This window comes from Lonchura striata, chromosome 8 (genome assembly GCF_046129695.1).
Source record: "Lonchura striata isolate bLonStr1 chromosome 8, bLonStr1.mat, whole genome shotgun sequence".
NCBI lineage: Eukaryota > Metazoa > Chordata > Aves > Passeriformes > Estrildidae > Lonchura > Lonchura striata.
The window spans coordinates 35,322,455-35,344,045 of record NC_134610.1 but is presented as its reverse complement, the minus strand read 5'-3'; the positions used below and the strand labels follow the sequence as shown (position 1 = coordinate 35,344,045).

At 41.9% G+C, this 21,591-nt stretch overlaps 1 protein-coding gene across 1 annotated transcript in view; it reads right to left on the bottom strand.

Annotated features, from left to right (window-relative positions):
- SPAG16 (sperm associated antigen 16) overlaps nt 1-21,591 on the bottom strand; it is a 362,146-nt gene that overhangs the window by 129,831 nt on the left and 210,724 nt on the right. The window contains exon 14 of the mRNA XM_031505343.2: nt 19,548-19,674. Coding sequence (XP_031361203.2) covers nt 19,548-19,674 — 127 coding nt within the window. The remainder of the gene's footprint in view (nt 1-19,547; nt 19,675-21,591) is intronic.

The window sequence follows — 21,591 nt, the reverse complement described above, 5'->3', positions numbered from 1 at the left end:
GGCTCATTAACAAAGCCTCCAGCCTTTATTAGAGCATATAAATAACCAAGAGCGCCTGCAAAAGATCGATTACGGCCTTTAAACGTTTACTGAATCAGTGTTTAATTAAGACAATTTTAATATGCAAATCAAGCCTAATTATCATCATTTGTTAATGTTAGTCTGCCTGAGCTCTAAACAACTACAGCTGCAAATATGGTAACACCGTCATATTTCTCCTGCTTTTCTCCCCCTACAAAGAACTGCAGAGCAAATGAGCGAGTAGCACTCCCCATGTGTATGAATGCTTTCAACACCACATTTCCATCCACTGTTTGAAGGTCAAAAAAGTGCTCAGCGTAGCATAAAATGGAGTGGAAATGCTATGCATTTTTTCACCCACTATTTTGCAGAGCGCTTTAATTAATGTGTTTCCTACCCCAATCCCTCTGGGAGCTTCTTTTCATGAGTATCTGCCCTGGTTCCATGCAGTGATTGAATAGGTGTGTTTCTAACACAACCTTTTGTCACTCTGAAGCTGATATTGGGACTTCTTTCTCTTCCTATTTCCTCTACCCTGGGAATGGTAACATTCCCATGCTGAAAAGCCACAACATTATGGCAAAGCCCCTGGAAATTAAAGTGTGAAGCAACCAAGAAAACAGCACAGCCTTCAGCATTGTGATGGGAGGAGCAGCTAGGGAGGAAAAAAAATGTCTGTGTTGTGATTCTAGCAGAAGTAAAATTAAAGCCTCAAAACCTCCAGGAGTTTGTTTTGGGAAAGAGAGTGGGGCAGCTGCAATACAATCCTGGTAGAAATCATTATTTTTTCCTGGCACTGCTGCTCTCCTGATGCCACGATGAGCTGCACACATTAAAATGAAGGAAGAGAACCACTGCCTGCTGATCACTATTGATTTGTTGTTCAATGCTTACACTGACAGCGAGGGAAATATGAAATGCTCCTGTTTGCAACGTTTCACAATATAGAAAGTCACTTCTTTGTTTTTCTTTGCCATTAAGTTTTCTTTCCTCACATTCCCACCACTTTGAAGCCTGTAGCTGCCAAGCCCTCAGCTGGTTGAGGGCAAAACAAAAGCTTTCTACTTTTACTTTCTGTAATATATTCAGTATTTCTAGGGAAAATAAATCCTTGTGGAAGGAAAACAGGACATGCAGTTACAAAAGGCCGTGAGTCTTTCAAGACAGAATGGATAAAAATGTAACAATCAGAGGAGAAATGAAATACAACTTGAAAAGCCCTCAGTTCAAATGGGAGCAGAGTGGCTTTCACCAGAACCTGGACTGGCTGGTGGATGAAAGGGCTCCCTACAGGAACCACATTTGGGCTCATCTGGGTAGAGATCTGTCAGGAAGTCACATCCCAACTTCTTTTTGAAAGGTCTTCTCTGCAGAGAGCCTTGGACAACAGGGCATGTCCAATAAAATTTGGCCATTGTTATTGCTCACACAGCAAGTTCACACTGAAGTTGGGTCAGGCTAGAGCACAAATTTGGGCTGGGTGACCAACCCTTAAGTAGGAGGAGCCTCTGGCCTGTGTGAACTGCAGGAAATGAAGAGACAAATCTGGAGAAGGGGGTCCAAGACACAGGCAGGTACCAATTCCCTGCATTCCCCATACGTTCCTGTGGGAACTATGCAGGAGTGCTGTGACATTCACATTCTCTGTACAGAGAGACATAATTCTGTCTCTTGAGATTTCTTGGAGAAGCACAGAGAGGGAGAGAAAACAATCTTTATCTCTGCTCCTTTGCTTTCCCCATGTGGAATGTGGTGTGGAGATTGTTTACCTGCAGTGATGGCTGGGCTGGATTCTGGTGAAGGGTGTTTGGGGTCAGTGACCAATGGATCCAGCTGTGGCTCGGGCTCTCAGCAGAGAGTCATGGGTTTGAGTCAGATAGGTGAGTAAGAAGTATGTAGAATAGGATAGTAGCTCTTTAAATAGTACATTAATGTAATATAGTATAGTTTTAATAAAGCTATCCTTCAGCCTTCTGATCTGGAGCCAGATATCACAATTTCTTCCCAGATTCAGGGTTTGCCACATTTTTCTACAGGCACGGGACTCCCACATAGACTAAAAACTCCTTTGGGAGCTGTGGGTGCTTCTGGTGAATATGTGAACCTGAGGAAAGCACAGGAATTTGAACTGAACCATACCAGGTAAAGCCTGCAAAATTTAGTCTTCTAAAGTTCTCCAATAGCTGTTATGAAAGATGTTGACACTCTCTTACTTATCCTTCATTGGAGAAAATGGCCAGGATTTTCAGAGCTGGAATTCCAGTGGAACTGCATGTGAAGAATAAAACAAGTGCACTTTCAGGAAATACCTGCAAATCCAAGAGGCAGAGAAGAAAGACTGAAAATAAAATGCAAGCTCAGGCACATGTAGTAGGCTTAGTGGAGAAGTTCCATACTCAGACACAGGAAACAAACACTTAAACCTTGGAGCTATTCCAACAGGACTAGGGCAGGGAAGGGAAAACCAGAGGAGCACTTCCCAAGTTCAGTTCATTCAGACCTTCCCTCAGCACTGCAACGCTGCCTTGGCTGGTTTGGCACAGGGGATATTTCCCTAAGAGTCACCAGCCCTGATGTGCTTCAAACACACAGGAACTGATGGGAGAATTCATGGCTGGGAGCTCTCATTTTCCTGGTCACCTTCAGGCTACTCAAGTAACACTGGACAAGAGACCATCCTTTTCTGTCCCAACTGCAACTTCCCACCATGGGAAGTGCTGTGCCCTGGTACATCTGCTCCAGGCTTCTCCTCCAGTTACATACAAATCCAGCTACAAGGGGGCAAAATTCTCTTACTGAACAGTTACTCTGCTGTCCCCATTGTCATTTCATGTTCTCCAGTTTAAACTTGCTATTCATATCAAAAATACACAGAATGCATTTTGACATCTTGTAGGGTCCCATTACGTGCAGTCAGATGTCCATTCATTTTGTATTCTGTTAAGTTACCACCATTCCCAAACCTCCTCCTATCTCAGCAAGATGAAACTGTTCCTGAGTCAGATATGGATCTGACAACTCCCAAGAGACACACACATATCTCAAAGCAGGCATTACTATCAAAACTCAAAGGGTTTTAAAAATTAATTCTGAAAAAAAATGATCTGCATAAGACATGCACATCAACAACTCTGCTCCATAGCAATGTCCAGGCATTTCCAAATCAAATGGTACTTCTTATGCAGAGATCTTCTCTGGGCTCAGCCATTTGAACATCCAAGTTCAAGAACATTGTTAAAAGAACTTTGCAGTTGAACATTTTCAACACATGAGTTTGATTAGCAAAGAATGAAATGCAAACTAAGCTTTGTCTTTTCAGGAGGTAAAGGTAAAAAAATTATATGTCTTTTTAAATGAGAAGTACCTTTGTTGATAAAATGCTTTCATTTGGGTTTGATTACAACCCCTCAACATACTATTTTCATTTTTGCCCATTCTCCTTTCCTGTCTCCCTCATCACTAGGGTCAACACACACAGTCATCTCTTGATCTGAGAAGTAAAGCTCTTTCATTAATTTTATTGGTTTTGTACTTTTCAATTTAAGCCAGGGCTTCACCGATTACTCAAAGACAGACCAAGTGTTTTTTCTTGAATTAGAAAAATCTAACATAACAAAAATATTTCAACAAAAAAGAAGCTCAAAAGGAAAGCACATAAAGCCCTTTAAAATGCATGACCTATAACTTGCATTCCAGCTCTGCAAATTTTCAAATAAAATTCTAAAATCTCATGAGCAAGACAAGATGGCACAAGAAGCTTTCCACTACAAGACACAACATTCTGTTCATTTTCTCTCCAGTGAACTGAACTGCAGATAAATGACCCAGAAACGAGCAGGAAATGAGGACATATCACCAATGGGGTTTTATGAATATTATTTGTTAGAAGACATAACTCTCTTAACAATACCCGACCCGTGACTAATTTCAGGGGGTCAGGGTGATCTTTGCCCTCCACTGTGTAGGGCATTATTCTTCTCTAGAGAAGTGCAGAGGTTAATGAATAAAGTGCCAGCAAAGAAGAAATGAGACTGAGCAAGAAAATGCTCATTCTTGGTCTCTGCTATAAATAATGCTCTCATTAAAATTCTGCCTTGGAAGAAAGGCAAGTCCATTAGTCTAGGAGCTAATTTTTACTGGCTCCTTAGATGTATGCATATTAAAAATTCAGCGTTTATAATTGCCAGCCATCAACCACCTAGTCAGTGCTGTTCTTGGAGTTTTTAATTATTTACTTCATTTGCATAGACACTCCAATTTATGATCAACCATTTGGTTATCAAGGGACAGTTTTAGCAATTCCTCTTTTGCGTTTTTATTTATTCCTTCTGCATCCCCAGCAGGAGGGCTGAGAGGACCTTTGCCAAGGCAGGTGGCAGTGGGATGGGCCCATCCCCAGCCTCCCACCCTACCCCATGGCCAGGTTCTATGGACACGTGCTGAACACCTTCATCCCACCTTGGAACATCATAATAGGGTACAAAAACAGCCCTCCTACCCAATGCCTTTGCCTCCTCTTCCTCAGCTCTTGCTGAAGGCCCTTGCCTGGTTCCTTGGCCCCAGAAAAGGAGGGAGGAGCTCTCACCTGGCCATGTGCTCCCTCTTTTGCTGCAGGTGCTCTGGCACTTTGTCCTAAAGGTGTTCTCCTCCTCCCACAGCCTTTGTTCCCTGAGGATACAAGTGCTGCAAAACTGCCTCCAGTCCCATCCTCCCTCAGGACCAGCAGCCTCTGCTGCTCCTGCTCTTAGGCAGACACTCCATTTTTTCCATTGCTGCCTGCCCAGTGCCTTGGGCACATGAGAAGGAGAAAAAACCTTGGGATTTCTGCAGTGGCATAGGAGCCCTGGGAAGCCCGAGTGCAACTCCTGCTGTCAACACACCCCCCAGCTGGACATCGTCCCCACAAGAACCACCAGCCCAGGGGGAACACTGACTCCTGAAAAGTCACCCCATTTTTGGGTCATCCTGAAAAACAACTGAATTACCTAACTCAAGACATGCTGTCTGACCTCAGTGGTCCCTGGTGGGCTCAGCAGCAATGGGAATGATTGATTTGCCATCCTGATATCCCTGTGTCCTTCCTGGGCACCACGGCCAGTGACTTTTTGCAGACAGGATACCAGGCATCAAATGTGACAGGAGGGAGCAGCCCTGCCTGGCAGGAAGGGAATTGATTACCCATCCTTCTTTTTGCCAGGAACCATTGCTTTGCTGCAATTCATACTTTTCAACAGCCAGCCTCCAGAAAGCTTTGGGGGAAATGAAGGCAATGACACCAGAGATTACAAATCAATCACCACTAGAGAGCCTTTTATTTGGAAGAAGCTTCCAAGCAGAAAACAGACACCAAAAAATATATAATACATCCTGATTTTTTTGTTAGCTGTTTCCTTTCCTTAAGCTCTTTTATGCCATGTTTTTCTCCTGACACCACTGCTTACTTTGCTTTCACATCGATCTCTCTTACTGCTTATTTATCATTTATCCTTGATTTTATCTTTCTATCATCTTTCTCTCTCTTACCCTACACAACCCATAGTTATCTGGGAGGAAAATATGACATGATTATCTACTGTACACTGTCATCTTCCCCCTTGTTCCTGCCCAGATCCCTCTCGAAAATGGCACAGTAACACTGACAGAGGATGGAGCAAGGTCTACCTAATTTTTATTGTCTTGAAGTAATCACTTAGATCTGCCTGCTTTTGGTCACAGCATTATGTGGGGTTTGGCACAGTAGGATCCATGCAATAAGGAAAAATTCCAGGCATCAATGGGACACTCCTCTTCTGGGACACTTCCCATCATGGCAGGAATTTTTTAAGGGCTGCCATGGGTGCAGCCAGAAGGAATCAGAACACACTGTTACTCTAGAGCTGGGAACAGTCCTGAGCAGCTGACTCTGATTTTACTCACATTTATGCTTTCTCTCATGATCTAATTCACATCCTGTTATTAACTGAAGTGTTGTCAACAAGAATTGACAAAGTGGGAAATAGACCTCTTCTAACAATAAACCTGGTCAAGGAACAGGTCAGTTTAAATAAATCAGCTGACATAAATTTGGTAAAATAATATCGCAATACTGAAAAATTCCTTTTATAAAGTTTAGGCTTACTGAATCAAAGCAACTTTCTGTTCTAAAATATTAATAAATTAGGATTTAATTATATTGTTGGATACTGAAAAAAGATCAAAATTGTTGAAGGGGAATATCCAAAATTCTATAGACACTACAGTCTGGTTTTCAGAACAGAGGTTTCCCCCATGAGCTGATACACAAAAAGTTTTAAACCTATTGACTTTCCCTGCTAATCCCAATGTCACAGACAGCAGGACACAGCTCATGGGGGGTACAAGTGCCCGAGTGACCCATTTCACACATCCTGATAGAAGATACGAGATCCAAGTCCTATTTCTTCATCTATTCTTGGATAAGATTGTTGACAGAACCAGTTCCAGTCAGACACCCTGGGCTGCCCAGGCCCTTGGCAGCTCCTTTGCCAGGCACTGCACACCCCGAGCTCTGAGCTCTGCCCACCTCAGAAATCCTTCCTGGGCATCTGAACCCTCACTGCTCCTCCCTGGGGATGGAGAAAATTCTCACTGGGATGCTACCCAGCATGTGAGATAAGCTCGCAAAATAAAGATGTTTCCACAGATATAATTGGATCAATTGGGTTTTATGATTAAATTCTCTTCCATCGGATAATATTCTAACCATGTTAAAAGTGATTTTGTGTTTAGGTCTGTAACATATCCTTAGCCTCTCTAATTATTTGGAAAACTATATTGTGTTTACTGTATTGATTCAGCTATTGGAAATCTTGAGATTGCCACGAAATATTTCTTTTTATTATGCCATTTCTGAAGTTGAATATTGCTGAAAATAAATAGCAGGCAATTATTTTAATACCCTCTTACTGCACATTACTTATGAAGATTGTTCTAAATTGCTAAAGACAGAACCAATTTATCTAAACAGAGTTATTTAACACCAGTATGGATTAACTTCATATAGTCAGGTAGGCAGAAACTCTGGAACTCTTTCCTTCCCTGGTCTTAAATTAAGGAAAAAAGTGTTACTCCAGAACAAGTCAAAACATTGACTTTTATACCAGAAAGATGTCCTCCATCAAAAACTCTGCTACTTTGGTGATGCTTATAGAGCAATTTGGTGCTATTCAGGAAATTTATATTTTATATCTATATAAGGACCATTTGCAATCCATGTTACCTGTACCTAAAGAATTGATAAATTCCTATAAGCTCATATACACAAGGGAAGAAGATTTACAGAAATGGAGAACAATTTTTTGTGGCTTTTATTTTGGCTGGCAGAAATGCTGGCAGAAAGCCACTGTTTTTCTGAATCTGTAATTTTATGCCACGGTGTTCAGCAGATGTTTATCTAAATCATTTACATCTGTCTTTTCTGTTTCAGACACATTTAGTATTAAGGAACGATCCCTGAATAACAGCATACATTAAAAGTTAATTAAGAGGAAGTTAAAGAAGAAAGAATTACTTTTTTCATACCCCCAGCAGACATTTATTTCATTTTGGCAGGTTAAAAAATGAGAAAATTTGGAGCAAGGTGTGAGAACCAGCAATGCATATTTTTAGGGAAAAGCTTTATTATCCATTTCCTTACATGCTAATTAGGGAATGCAATCCACTTGCTAATGTTGAGTGCGTAAGAAATGTAAATTGCTCCATTAATTTGTTTAATAACCAAACTCTCAAAGTGGCAAGTCAGACAGCAGATGGGGGCTGTCACCACAAACCCAGCCCAATTCTGAACACCACACCAGTACACACAATTTACTGCCTTCTCAGTTATCAGTGCTGAGTAATGTCTATATTGTTTTAGATTTAATACAAAAGTTTACTCTTGACTACTCATAAGTGTTTCTGGGGTAGAAAAATAGACCTAGAAAAGGTGTGCAGCCCCATAGTCATAGACACACACTTTTGCAGGTGTGTGGCAGCTGTTTAACTCTCCTTTACAGCAAGTCATACTCCACTGGAAACACCAGGGCCTAAATTAAAAGCAATATGAGCATTTTCCTCCAGAAAAAGAGTACTTTTTGGATTCAAAAAAGCAAAACAAAACAAAACAGAATACTCTGCAAATTCATAGCAGTTCTTGCAAACTCCATTTTCTAGATTAGGAAAAGAAAGGTTTCAGAGGGACCCAATTTCATCAAAAATCAGCCCCTAAACCAAAATTATTCAAATATGTTACACATATGTTCCCAGAATAAAACTGCTTTTTCCCCCTCACAGTATCTTGCATTGCCTATCCCATTTCCTACAAACATGACTTTTTATAAACTCCAATTACACTCATACAAATACAACTGACACTTATTTGCACGTTAATTGGGTCAAATAAATTCTACCTGCATTTCCAAATGCAGTGAGTTTCAAACTCAGCTTTCCATCTCAACCAGTAAAACCAGCTAAATGGCACCACTGATGGAGCTGGGAAGTGGGAGGGCTTTGGCACAGGTCCTGACCATTGCCGAATTTTTATAACTTTTTGCTCAATCAACTCTTTGTTGCTTTTGCACCAGTCTCATATAAACCAGGAGAGATTTAAATCAAAAGTAGGCCTTGGCACAGCTGTACCAATATCTAGCACTGAGTAACCTCCTTTCCTGTGGTTTGTTCACAGGGCAGAATTGGGCCATTAATGCTGGACCATCATCACACCAAATGTCACTGAATTGCTGAATTCTGCTTCTTGCCTACCACCTTTGTCCCAGTGCTTCCAATCTGAGTGTGATGTCTCATTTCTGAAAGATTATTGCTTCTCTATAAAACGCTTTCTGAGGAGAAACAAACAATCAGCTGAGTAAGGGACTGGCATGTAAAATACTATCATTTGCAAAACACAGGCCTGAAACCCCCTTGGAGGCAGAGAAGCTGGGCTTGTGCCACAGAAGAGGGAAAACAGGAGAGCTATAATTACATATTTATTTTTAGAGAAAATGAGAAGCTAAATAAACTGTGAAACCCCAGTCTTTACCGGTAAATCCTTTCTGTCCTGAAAACCACACTGTGCAGAGTGGGAACAGCCAGTTCCCTGGGGATCAATTGGTGGTACCTTTTTGGCAGTGCCTCATTCCTCCTGTGTTGGTGCCAGGACACTTTGAGTCCTGAAACAATTAATTTTAGCAGTGCCACAGTGAACCACTGCCAGAAATCTCAACTTGAGAGACAACAATGCTGCTGCTGAAGATGGTTCTTCTGCTCCAGGTCTGAAATCACCCTGCAATCAAGAGGGGCTTTGGGACTGCTCTCCTGAAAAGAAACTCACAGACCTCAGCCTGCCAGGAAAGTGGGACACAAAACATCCAAACATAACATTTAAGAGGGGATTAGTGCACTCACACTTGGATTTGCCATGGGATGGTGTGGGACACTGGGATTTATGGCAGGGATGAGCAACTGCATGCTGACTGCCTTGATAAATGTGTGTCTTTGAGTATGTTGAATTACTCCAAGAAAATAAGGGGGATGCCAGTATATACAGGAGGAGAAAACAGGCAGAAGAAATTCTGTGAGCAATCCCAGGGCACTCAGAGGACAAGCCTATTGTCAGCTGAAGAGCCTGGCAAATGTCACAGTGCAAGAAAACCTGGCTGTCAACTGCAATGACACAGCAAGTCACACCTCTGACTGGAACACTGTCTCCTTGGTGGGAAGTTCCAGATGGGCCCAGCGATGGAGACAGATGTCTTTCCATTGCCTCACATAAATTTCACATGCAATTAGCAGTGGATTCTTTGCTGCTGAGTGAGGGACACTGAGGGCTCTCAGGATACAGAAAGGACAGTTCTCCACAGAGTCACTTCTGGTTCCGACAGTCTCACAATTCCAGTGCTATGACACCTCCTCATCTGCAAGGCAGCAAATGGACATGTGCTCCCATTTCTATGGGCAATGTGAAATCCCACCAGGATTGTCTCCTGGAGCACTTTTAAATACAACTGTACAACACAAATGCTCCTTGTTGGGTGTCCTCTCCAGTAGCCCATGCCAATGTCTCCCAATCCACACTGACACTGTTCAACACCCAAAGCTCCTTCTCAAGAGGTCTGTCATATTGTTCATCCCATCTCCACCATTTTAGCAATTAGCTCTGTCTCTCATTTGCACCAAATTAATCCTTTCTACAGAACAACCTAAAAACACAAGTGGAGAAAAAGATCTCAGAAAGAGAGAAGTGAATGTTATATTTTATAAAATCATTGAAACATCTCGATGCTCCTTGGAGGTCCCTTCCAACTTGGCAGATTCCGTGATCCGTAGGTTGTTGCTACAGCACATTGACAGGGCAAGACTCTCAGTTTTTGATGTGCTTTTCTCATGCCCAACCTTGAAGCCCAAGGGTGAAAGGGGAGAGGGAAGAGAGGTGAAGTGATATGGTGAAGTGACATGCCTACCACTGACATGCAAATCCCTGGGGCGGTGAAGAAGCCAAGAACCACCTCCTAAGTTCCAAATCTGTATTGTAGTAGACCAACCCCACTGCCTCTTAACATAAAATATCCTCAAGTACTAATCATGCTTCTAAATGTGGCAGAGGAATTCAGCTGTAGCCAAAGGGCTGCATTTTGGCCTTGGACTACAGCATGTGAACAACACCTCCCCGTGCTGCTGCCTTCAGGGTGTCAGAGCACAGAACAGTTTCACACCTGTGAGTGCCTGGCAGCTCCCAAACATAAAATATGCACCACCAAAATTCCATCCTTTGGGCAACATTTGAAGTGTGAATTCCCACTGCAAACCTTCACCATCCATCAGTGCTCCATGGGGTGTTCTACCCAAAACCAATTTGGCAGCCTACAGCTTTTCCTGCAAAACCAGGGCCCTCAGCTATACTGCACATTATAAAATTGACTACTTAAGCTTTCTTGAAGCAACCAGAAAATATTTTTATGCAAATACCTTACAAGGTCTGAAATTCCATTTGTCTGAACACAACACAGCTGAAGTCATCCCAAAGGTCTGCCAGCTTCTCAGTTCAAGCCATTTCCCAGGCAGTATCTGGTTGCTCTTATGAAAAGGAATTGAAGTCCAAAGCAGCCAGCCCCTGAGGCTGTGGGAGCCAGAGTGGGAATAAATGTATCCACAAGTAGTTAAAAGGGAGTAATCTATGCAAAAACATCAAGTCATCACCAGTATTTCAATTCAGTTTTTACCAAACTCAAAACCTAATCATAGAAAATGTATTACTTCATGTTATTGTTAGAAGAAAGGAAATGACTTGTAAGGTTTGGAGTTTGTTTGGGTTTTAATAGATCTTCTTGAGAATGTGTAGCCATAGTGGTCATGGCATTTAACTTCACAGACCAACAGATTTATCTAGTTCCCTCACAACCTGAACTGCACAGCAATTCTCTCCTCTCCCCCTCCACCACTGCCTCATCCAGAAGAGGATTCAGTTTGGAGCAGATGTGTTGAAGCAGAATACATCTGCAGCCAGCACAACAATCACTATCCAACAGTATTAAGTGGTCTTTTGGAAATTTTTCTGGCAAACACCTTTGTGCTCCCCTCCCCGACACCTTTCACCTGTAAAAATCCATGGACCAATCTGACTGGCATCTAAACCCTTACTTCTCATGCCTATAAAATAATAAAAAAAATAAATGCTCAGTGTAGTACAAAGCATTTTTTATGACATTAAACAGTAACATAATAGTTCCAGTGAAATTTTGTGTTCTTTGGCTGAAGTTTCTGGCTTCTGCCCTGGGCTCTCAGCTGTCCAGAGTAGAAACATGGAACAGTTTTGTGTCTCCTACTGCACTTCACACATCAGAGGCCTGGTCTGGAAGAAATGTGTTAATATAATATCAACTAAGTAAATTTAGCCATTATTTTAAATTAATGTAGGTATTGTGTGGTCAGTGGTCATCTGGTAGACACATTATTACACACATGCACACACCAAATTGCTTTTTTCTAATGACTCATTTGTTTTATTCCTGCCTGTTTCAAAAAAGCAATTAAGTTGAAAATGACCTTTTGAAGATTGTACTTGTGGACCAATCTTTTCATTTTTAATTACTTGCTTTGGTTTAATTGTTACATTAGGAACTATTAAGAAAGCAGCCAGCTTCATAATCAATAATTTAATTAGAGTTTTAGGACCAAGAAGTCAATGCAAATGTTATTCTGCAGCCAGGCCTTTCCCAAAGCCTTTGAAAGAACTTTACTCCCATTTTGTTTCAAAGTGACATTGGCGACACAGAAATCAAACTCATTCTTACTGCAATATATCCTGCCCACACATTATAGATGGACACAGGTAGCTGGTAAGAAGTTCAGATTCAGGTCAATCTTCACTCTGCGCAGGGAGGAGCACAACCTATTTCCCTCATTTGCATTTCATCCCATGCTCACCAGACCCCTTGCCAGGAGCCACACAGTATTTACTGGAACCCATTGCCAGACTTACAATATGTTACATTTATCTATTTATAGCTCTGTAATTACTACTAATATCCAAAGACAAGCAGCAAGTGAAACCAGATGAAATCTGCCTCAATGGGTGCTGAATTAATGTCCCCTCCTTCCTTCCACTGCTTCTCTCTGCCTGCCCTTGCAGGTTTGTAACCCAGCAGTGCAGGGAGCTGTCAGTGCAGTGGGAATTGCAGGGCCTGAGGTGTCCCTCGTTTGTGTTTACAGAGCTGTGGATCACATGGCTCCATCCCTCCACACTGCCCTGCCTGGCAGCAGCTCTCCAGGTGAGTGCTGGGAACTCCTGTGCATCACCAGCTCCTCCCCATCACCCATCCTGGGCAGAGCAAAACAGCGCAGGGACAGAGGGAGCCTTGAGCCAGGAGCTTTGCTAAAAGGCACTGAGCCCTGCAGGGCTGCAGCAGTGGGGGCAATCCATGTGCTGGGAGCTTTGGGAGTGGGGCAGCAAACAGGACAGGAGCTGCTATACCTTGCTGGGATGAATCACAGGGCTGCTCCAACCCTGGGAAAGGCAGGGATGTGAGGAAGGAGCCAACGCTTGCTCCAACACACCAGTAAGACAAAGCCAGGCTGGGCTGCACTGCAAGAAGCCTGCTCTGGGGGGTGCAGATTTTGGAGGAAACTCCTGCAGAGCCCCTGGGGAAACCATGACTGCACAGGAAGGAAAGCATCCTGGGGCTCCTGGAACTGGCTCCACGAGAGAGAGAATGGTCACAGGCTCAGGGCTGCCAGAGCTCAAGGAGCGTTTGGACAATGCTTCAGGGACAGGGTGGGATTGGAGATGGTGCTGTGCAGGGCCAGGATTTGGACTGGATGGTCCTTGTGGGTCCCTTCCAGCTCAGCACATTCTGTGATTCTCCAGCAGCAGCTTAAATGACTGTGAATATCATGATAGAAAGTGTTACTTTAATCTAACCTCACTGCCATTTATATATTTCACATGAATTGCAAGTCAAGCTGGAGATTTAAGCTTTAACACACAGAACTGTCTTGTCCTCTCAAAGACTTCCCTTTGAAATTAAAAATGTAGCTTTTTTATGTTTTGGGAAAAGGCAGAGGAAGACAACTTATTAATGGGCTGAATTCCCACAGGACTGGGCATATCAGTCAACAGGAACAGCTTAATAAAACAATTATAAAAAAAATCTTTTAAGGGCCTCTAATTCACCTGGAGCTTTAGAATCATGGAATCACTTTGGATGGAAAAGACCTTTAAGATCATCAAGTCCAACTTTTGAGCTCTGCAGAATAACCTGTCTGATTCTAGAAGGTTTAGGCTGATTTAAACCTAGTTTAACAGGGGGAAAAGCCTGTGGGTCCAGCTGATTATACAGTTTGTTAAACTGTTGATTTAATGGTTTGATTTGGAAGACAAGACAAAGAAGGAATTGGTCCAAGGGAAAGACATAGCTCGAGTGTGAGAGTGATCCTGGGGACAGCAGCCACACACAGTTTGAAGGGCAGTGGTTTTCCTGCCTCTCAGGAAGAAAAAAAAAACCCACAGCAAAACAAGAACATTGGATATTTTCTTGCTTGCATCTGGGTCAACTGATCCAAGTTGCACTTAGGTGTTCATTATTTGAAATATTTTATTGCAATCTGCCTTTTTCACTAAAGTTGTTTTTATAAAAAGTCAAAATGTAGCATTTTTAAGAACTCCATTGACCAAATCAAGTTTTTTTTTTCCCCCCAATTGTTTTCACTATTAGAAAGCAATCTTGACTTTTTTCCTCAGTTATACTTCTGGTTTTTAAAAAATTGGCAGTAGGTCTCTAGGAAAGCATCCCAAACAGACTTAACATAAACCTTTTTGAATTTTACTTTTGTATTTTGTGATACTACTTCTGGGAGAAAACATAATCCGTATTCATAACTATTTCTTCTTGATTTCATATTTCACTGTGACTCAAATTCCTTTTCATGTTAAGACAGGGAGTTTTAAAATATGAACCCATTATTTACAAATGCACAGAATCAGGAACACAGAATTTGTTACACTTCATGCCAGGAACTGGACTTATCCTTGCACATCCCTTATTTACAGCAGCATAATTCAATTGCACCGTGGGATTTGGAGTTTGCATGGAAGAGCTCTTTGTCTCCAATACTGACAACTTCAATCTTTGACCTACTTTTGAAGAGGATTGATTTGGACCTTAAACTGCCTGTCAAAGGTTTTTTAAATGACCCATCCTGTCTATCCACTCAGCTTGTGAAATCATTCCTCAGGAGTTCAAAAGAGTTCAAATAAAACTGACAAATCCAATAGTCTGAGGAGATTCTGACTGATAATTTTGTGCCCAAGGTGTTTACTTGGGGATAAATCAATTGAAATAGGCTAAAAATTATAAAGACAACCAGACTGCTTTTCAAAATCACTCCCTTTTGCCTGCTTAATGCTTCTCTCATACACTTGATCCTTAAATACTTTGCCATTTTTCCTGAATTTATCTTGTGAATGACCATTCCAAAGGGACACTGGCAAAGAAACCCCCACCACAGATAGGCAGAATCCTTGAAAAGATATGTTCCCATGTGTTGTAAGTGTACTGACAAAAATGCTCTGAGAAAATCCATATTGAAAAGCAAAATATCTACAAGCTAATTTATATTTCACTGGAAGGAAAAACTACAACAGGATATGTAAGGGAACTATTAATTTAAAAATTGCTCAATAGTGATAAAATAAACACTGGAAAGAAAGTGGTCTAAAAGATAATTGAATTGTAAGAAAACAAATTAAAAAGGTTATCTAAGGAAATTATAAGTTTGGAACAATTTCTCAATTTAACCAAAAGTTAATCAGCTTTAAGCTGCAACAGGAACCACAGCAAGGCTGTCCCAGGCCAAAGACATCCCAGGGTGGGAGAGGATGGGGCAGTATTGTGAAGGAGAAAATTGCAAGGCTGCAGCCTTGATCAGCATTTTTGTAATTATTCTACATCCATATGAAGCATACAGGCAGCCAAGAGCTCATCATTAAAATGCTGCAGCACAGCTGGAAACCTCAGCCAACAGCTCAGAAACTGCCCTGTGCACAGATTTATTTATTCTCTGGTAGGACATGGAGTGAAAAGCCCTTAGAAATGGCCACTGTCCTCAAACGACCCACGTGCCTTCAGCCAGAGCCCTTTACAAAGGAAAAAAATGCAGATGACCACCCCCAGATTCTTGGGGTTTACTCTGCTCTTTCTTGAGATGCACAGATGGATCATTTTGAGACCTTCTGTGGGGCAAAATGAAAAGCCAAGGAAGAACAGAGCAGGCAGAACCTCGATAGTAACATCTCAGTAACTTCCCAAACATGGTGCTGGGGTTGCTGAGGGTTGCTGCTTCCCCTCCAGGTGGGACATTCATTTGGGTTTTCCTGCTGTTTCCCACAGTGAGGGAACTCGATCAAACTCAGCTAATTTTCAAGAGCCATTAGCACACCATGATAAGCAGACACTGGAGCACAGGAGCTGCAATTATTAACTCCTGCTCTGCTCTAAAGAGGGCTGTGCCTAAGAACCTCTTTTATCCAATGCCACATTTGACGACATAATGCTACCCTGCAGAAGCCCCAGCAGCCTCTTCCTCTTTGCCCTATTTCTTCCTGATGAATTCCTCTGGGTGTGGTGCAGCCCCAGAGCCCCAGCCTGCCCTGGATAAAGTGTGGTGCACCACACTCAGGAACCATTCCCAGTTTCTGCACAGCCATGCACAGGTATCCCTGCAGAAGCCTGAAAGGTGGCTCTGCCTGCATTCCCAGAAAGGAAAACTGCAGCAGTCTGTGAGGAGGAAAATAGCCAGAGGCAGGTTTTCACTGGGAGCTTCTTCTTCTTGCCAGTGTTCAGGCAGGATCTTGGGCAATTTTATTCTGTTTTTTTGTTTGTTTGTTTGTTTTTTTTTCCTTTTTTCTATGAGATTGGTGCCTGCATTATTCATCAAGGACCTCACTACCTTGGATCTTCTAACTTTTGGTTCTGCTGTTCAGCCCACAAATTACTGACAAGGACACAATTTGATGTCCAGAGCCAGAACTGGCATCTGGTCACTGTTCTGCTGTGTCATCTTGGACCTAAATAGGAAAAAGCTGACATCCTTGGTGCCTTCCTCCCTGAATGTCAGAAGTATTAGTTTCATAGTGGGTTGGGAATGGGATTCTTTTATTTGTCTTATGCAGCAGTCTTCTGCAAACAGAATGCAGAAAAACCTGCATCCTAAATCACTGAGCTGCACTGCATAAAGAAATATATCCGGATAACTAAAATATTAAACTTGAGTAGCAGGGAGCAGTAGAGACCAAAATGGACATGAATTCTCAAACAGTATCTCAAATGCTTGTTATTTCAAAAATTGGAATAGAAATAGAGCATTGTATGAGTGTGACTTTTTACAGAGCCGTGTGTGTGCTGAACTTTGTTCACAAGAACAGTGTCACTGACGTGAATAGGCCTGTCCTGCTAAGGACACACAGAATTCTTCCCAAATCCTCATTGGACACATTCCTGAGGGCATTATTACTTAAAGCTGCCTTTTAAATGACAGTCTCTCCTCAATGTTCTCAAAAATGAAATATCCAGTTATAAAATCTGACATTTCAAAAATCAGAAAGCACATGAGACAGTTACTGAATCAATACATTTCGAACATGTAGAATGAAAAATGTGAGTATTTTTTTCTTCCCTTCTATTTAATTATTTAAGTGTATAAATATTTGGTATCTCATCTGTCTGAAAAAAGAGCAGAGGTTCAAGCTTGGCTCAAACGGTGTTGAGACAAATGTGAGCAAGTCCCAAGAAATGGCTCCTGAGGCTGTGGGAGATGCAGAGGAGTGGCAGGTCCTTCATCATGGCAGGAATTAACCCAGGCAGGGGAACTTGTACTCAGGGGGTCAGGGGCTCTTCTGCACCTCTCACATTCATCACTGGACACACTTTGCAATTCATGAGTGGAAATGCTTTCCCTGATGTGTCAGCGAGGAATTGTTCTGGTGCAAAGCCAGAACATGCTTGTCTTTCTATGAAACTGGCACAAAGAGGAATAAATTCCACAGCTTATCTTGGCACCAGAGCCATCAGCTTCACTGGCAAGAAATTCCCACCAGAGAACTGCAGCCTGGGTCTCCATCTGATCTATTGCATGTCTGGCACAGCACAAGCATAGTTCCTGCCCAAATCCAACACCAAAGGCAGAATTCTCCCTCAGTGTTTGAAAAGAGCCACAAGTGCAATTCATCTTTCTCTGGTCTCACTTTCCTATAGGCAACATGTCCCTTTGGTTTAAAATTAGAGTCAATGTGATGAAGATTTTTTTAAACCACTGGATGGATCTTACTTTGTTATGTAGAAAAAAGAGGAAAAGTAACACCCTGACTTTCCAAAGTCTGCAGGCTGCATTAGAGTTCTACCTTGGTAATTACAAAGATTTATGTTCCATCCTGCCCCAAATCCAGAGCTCATTGTCCATTCAACTTACACTGCTCTGACTTACAGTTCTCTATATCCATTATCTTTAATAATAAAGAGCTGACTGCACTTAATGATTGAAGAGCAAGATATGATTAGCAATAGGAATCTGATTTATGAGAAAACAAACCCGAGTGTGGTTTTCATGTTTCATTAAAAGTATCTTAAATGTACTCCTTAATGCTGATTAATCTCACAGAGATGAGAAAATATTCTATTCCAAATTAATGGGACAAAATAATTCATCTTCTTTCTGGAGGGAACATTTAATATCATTCAGCATTTGGAGGGAGGTGGCATCATCACAGGGATTTCACCACCTCAGGTGAGGTTTCACTGTGAGCATTTATCCCAAACCTGCAAGATTTCCCACTGGACATGGAAAAATTCAATAGAATAAATACAAAACAAAATGCCATATACAACATTTTCTTTTCACAAAAGGTCTTTCTTATCTTAGCAAAATTACCCAAAGCTGAAAAACAATATTGGTGAGTAAATATAAAGGCATTTTCCTTATGTTTGTCAAAGGAAAACTCCTTGATGACTCTGTTAATTCGCTATGAGCAGGAGATTACTGAGATATTTGCAAGATAAAGTTCCTTGTAGGATTTATTGAAAACAAAACAAAGCAGAAATCTATTTTTCCATTAAGCATTTACTTTTGTTTGCATTGCAATAATTTTTTTCCTCTTTTTGAATTATTCATATTTGGATATAAAATATTCCTACAAACCAATGCATTTAGGAATAATGAATCTTGACTAGTTTCATTTTAACTCATTGTGCTTTCTGACCAGGATTATTATTGTTATTATTAAATGACCTTCTATTCAGTCTGTTGCTATGATCCATAAATAGAAATTGCCTAATGAGCATCTCAAGTATTCCACTGTGATTTCCATGCAGTTTTTCCTATCCTGTGTTTGTATAGCTCTGATGACAACACCATTTAATCCACAGTAACAGCTCTGCCTGCTTCTTCTCCAATCCCTTCTATGAATACAACCTTCTCCATTCCAGGCTGGAATCTTGTACCTTTACACTGTCTGAGAAATGCAGAGTGGCTGTGACATCAACTGAAGAATCATTTTGAGAACTTCAAGAATTGCTCCATACCACAAAAACAGCAATAATTATTATACTTTCTGATGAAAGAAGAAAAAAATTCCTTTTGTCTTGTTCTCATGTTCTACTTGTACAGGATTTGCATATTTGGTTTGCAAAGCAGTAGGGACAAATACACTCTCCAGTGTACTCAATCCATTTTTACCTATTCCAAAGAAAGAAGGTAGAGAAGAACAAAGGAAGAGATGCAGAGTTTCTGTCACTACTATGGAGAAAATAATGTATGTTCCATGAGAAATCAGCAGAGTTCTGGAGGAGGGGAGGCAGATTCCTTCTAGAGGAAGTGTTATATGGTGACATTTTTGGTCAGAAGATAACAAGTGTGTTAGTGAATATTTTACTGCCACATCACCCTCGCTTTCTGTTTTGATTTCACACAGTTTTATTTTTCTCATGTCACACACATCACTACTTTGCCTGAATTCAGGAAAGACCAAGGCAAAGCCTGCCTACCGTTCTGACATCCCAGAGAGACAAGGTCTTGTCAGCGGAGCTGGTGACGGCGGTGCTGGAGAAGGGCAGGAACTCGATGCTGTTCACTGAGCCCTTGTGGCCACGCAGGGTGTATCTGCACCTCTCACTGCAAGAGAAGAAAACAGGAATGCAGCACACTCCACTCGGGGTAATATGATCGATAGACAACTTTAGGTGAATGAAGAACAACTTTTGTGCATCTCCCCAGCTACTCTCTGGAAAAATGAACATTGACAGCGATTCCTCACCAGAGCACTGCACCACAGAGACAGTTACATAACCCAGCCCATTGGTGTTTGCTTCCCAGTAATGAAAGCTGGAGCAGGAAGGTATAAAGAAATGAGAATTGGGTTTTAAAAGATTGAATCCTAAGGAGGAACAATGAAAGCATCACTTAGTGTTCCCTGGGTGGATCCTCAAAAAACCTTGTTGATGCAGAACCAAAAGGGAATGTGGATGAAAAGGTGGGATTGAGACAGCATAATTTCATTTTTATAGACATGAAATTCCTTTTTTTAAAGAGAGATCTATTGGAGTGCCCACATGCACCCTGAAGAAAGTCAGTGAGTGCTGGCAACCTGGTTTCCCTCTCAAGGTGTGCACAAAGCCTTAGAGAAAGCAAGTGGTGCCTGGGAGCTCTCTACTGAGGGTAAACCCTCAGTGGACACCCCAAGCCCCTTTTCTCTGAAGGAGAGGTCTCTGGCTACAGATGAACCACTCCAGTGGCCATCCTAAGCTCCCAGTTCTTAAAGCAGAGGTGGGGAAACTGAGGTGCACCCCAAGAATCGAGGTGTTCATCATGAACCAACAGCTCAGATGGAATTACCTGTGAAATGGTTCTGAAAGTTCTTTCAAGGCTTAAGACACCCAGCCACTGCACCTTCTCCCAGCTGAGCAGCTAAGGAGTAACACCCTAGAGCTTTTGGGCTGTCTTTCTCACCTCTTTGTTTTGTTTTCTTTGAATGAGTTAATTTCTGGGACAACAGTACTGGTCCTTCCCAGCTGAGGGGATGGACCTCATACAGATGGAACTCCAGACAGGAAGCTTTTCCCATTGTAGGAAACGGGACACTACCACGATGACACTGCTGTGGAGAATCAGTTCTCTCACCAAACAGCCTGACCTTGGCTGTACAGATGTAATCTTGTGAAAGCTTTTTGGGTTTTGCTTTGCCTTCTGTGTACACACCAGAGCAGAACATTCCTTAAACTGTAGCCAAGGAGAGGAGAAGGAAGAGCCCAAGGATGCCCCATCCAGACAACACAGAACTCATTGTTAAACAAGGGTATCACTCCATGATTTCTTTAGATATATGTAAAATTTAAATGTGTGGTATTTGTATTGTTATATCCTATGAAAACACACAGGTAGGGGAGCATACTGTAGAAAAAACTAATCAATATAAACTCAGTAGCAGTTCTATCCTGTTTGTTCAGCTGAGTCAAAAATAGCATGAAAAAATAAAAGCCAACAACTCATCATAAATTACTGCAGCTTTCAGCGAGAGCTCAGAATTTTATTCCCTTCTCATGTGATTCTGACAGTAGAAACACACCTCCCTGGAGCTGGCTGCTGAATATATCACTGGGGCTTGCAAATTAGATTACTGGGTGGCTCTTAACAGAGAAATTTCTTACAATATTTATTAAGGAAGCTGTCAGCAGGGGGGAAGTTAAGATGTGATTTTTCTGCCTTTTTTTTTCCCCCTGCCTGTATGTCCCCAGAAGGCTCTCAGAGCTCCTCCCGGTTCTGTACCAGCAGCACAGGAGATCAGTGTCTGCAGTGAGGGGCAGGCCAGGAGAGCTGCAAGGCTGGGATGGACACTCCCCTGAGCACTGATCTAACACAGGGACTCCTCAGATCTGTTCTGGTGCTTTTCCATTTGCCATTCTGGAATGATATCCTGTGCTGAACACCAAGCCTGCCCCCACAAAGGCAGAGTAGAAGGGAAACAAGTAGCTTCTGAGGAGAAATATTATCCAGGAAATAGATTTCAAAGAAATATTAGATTCCACTGGTATC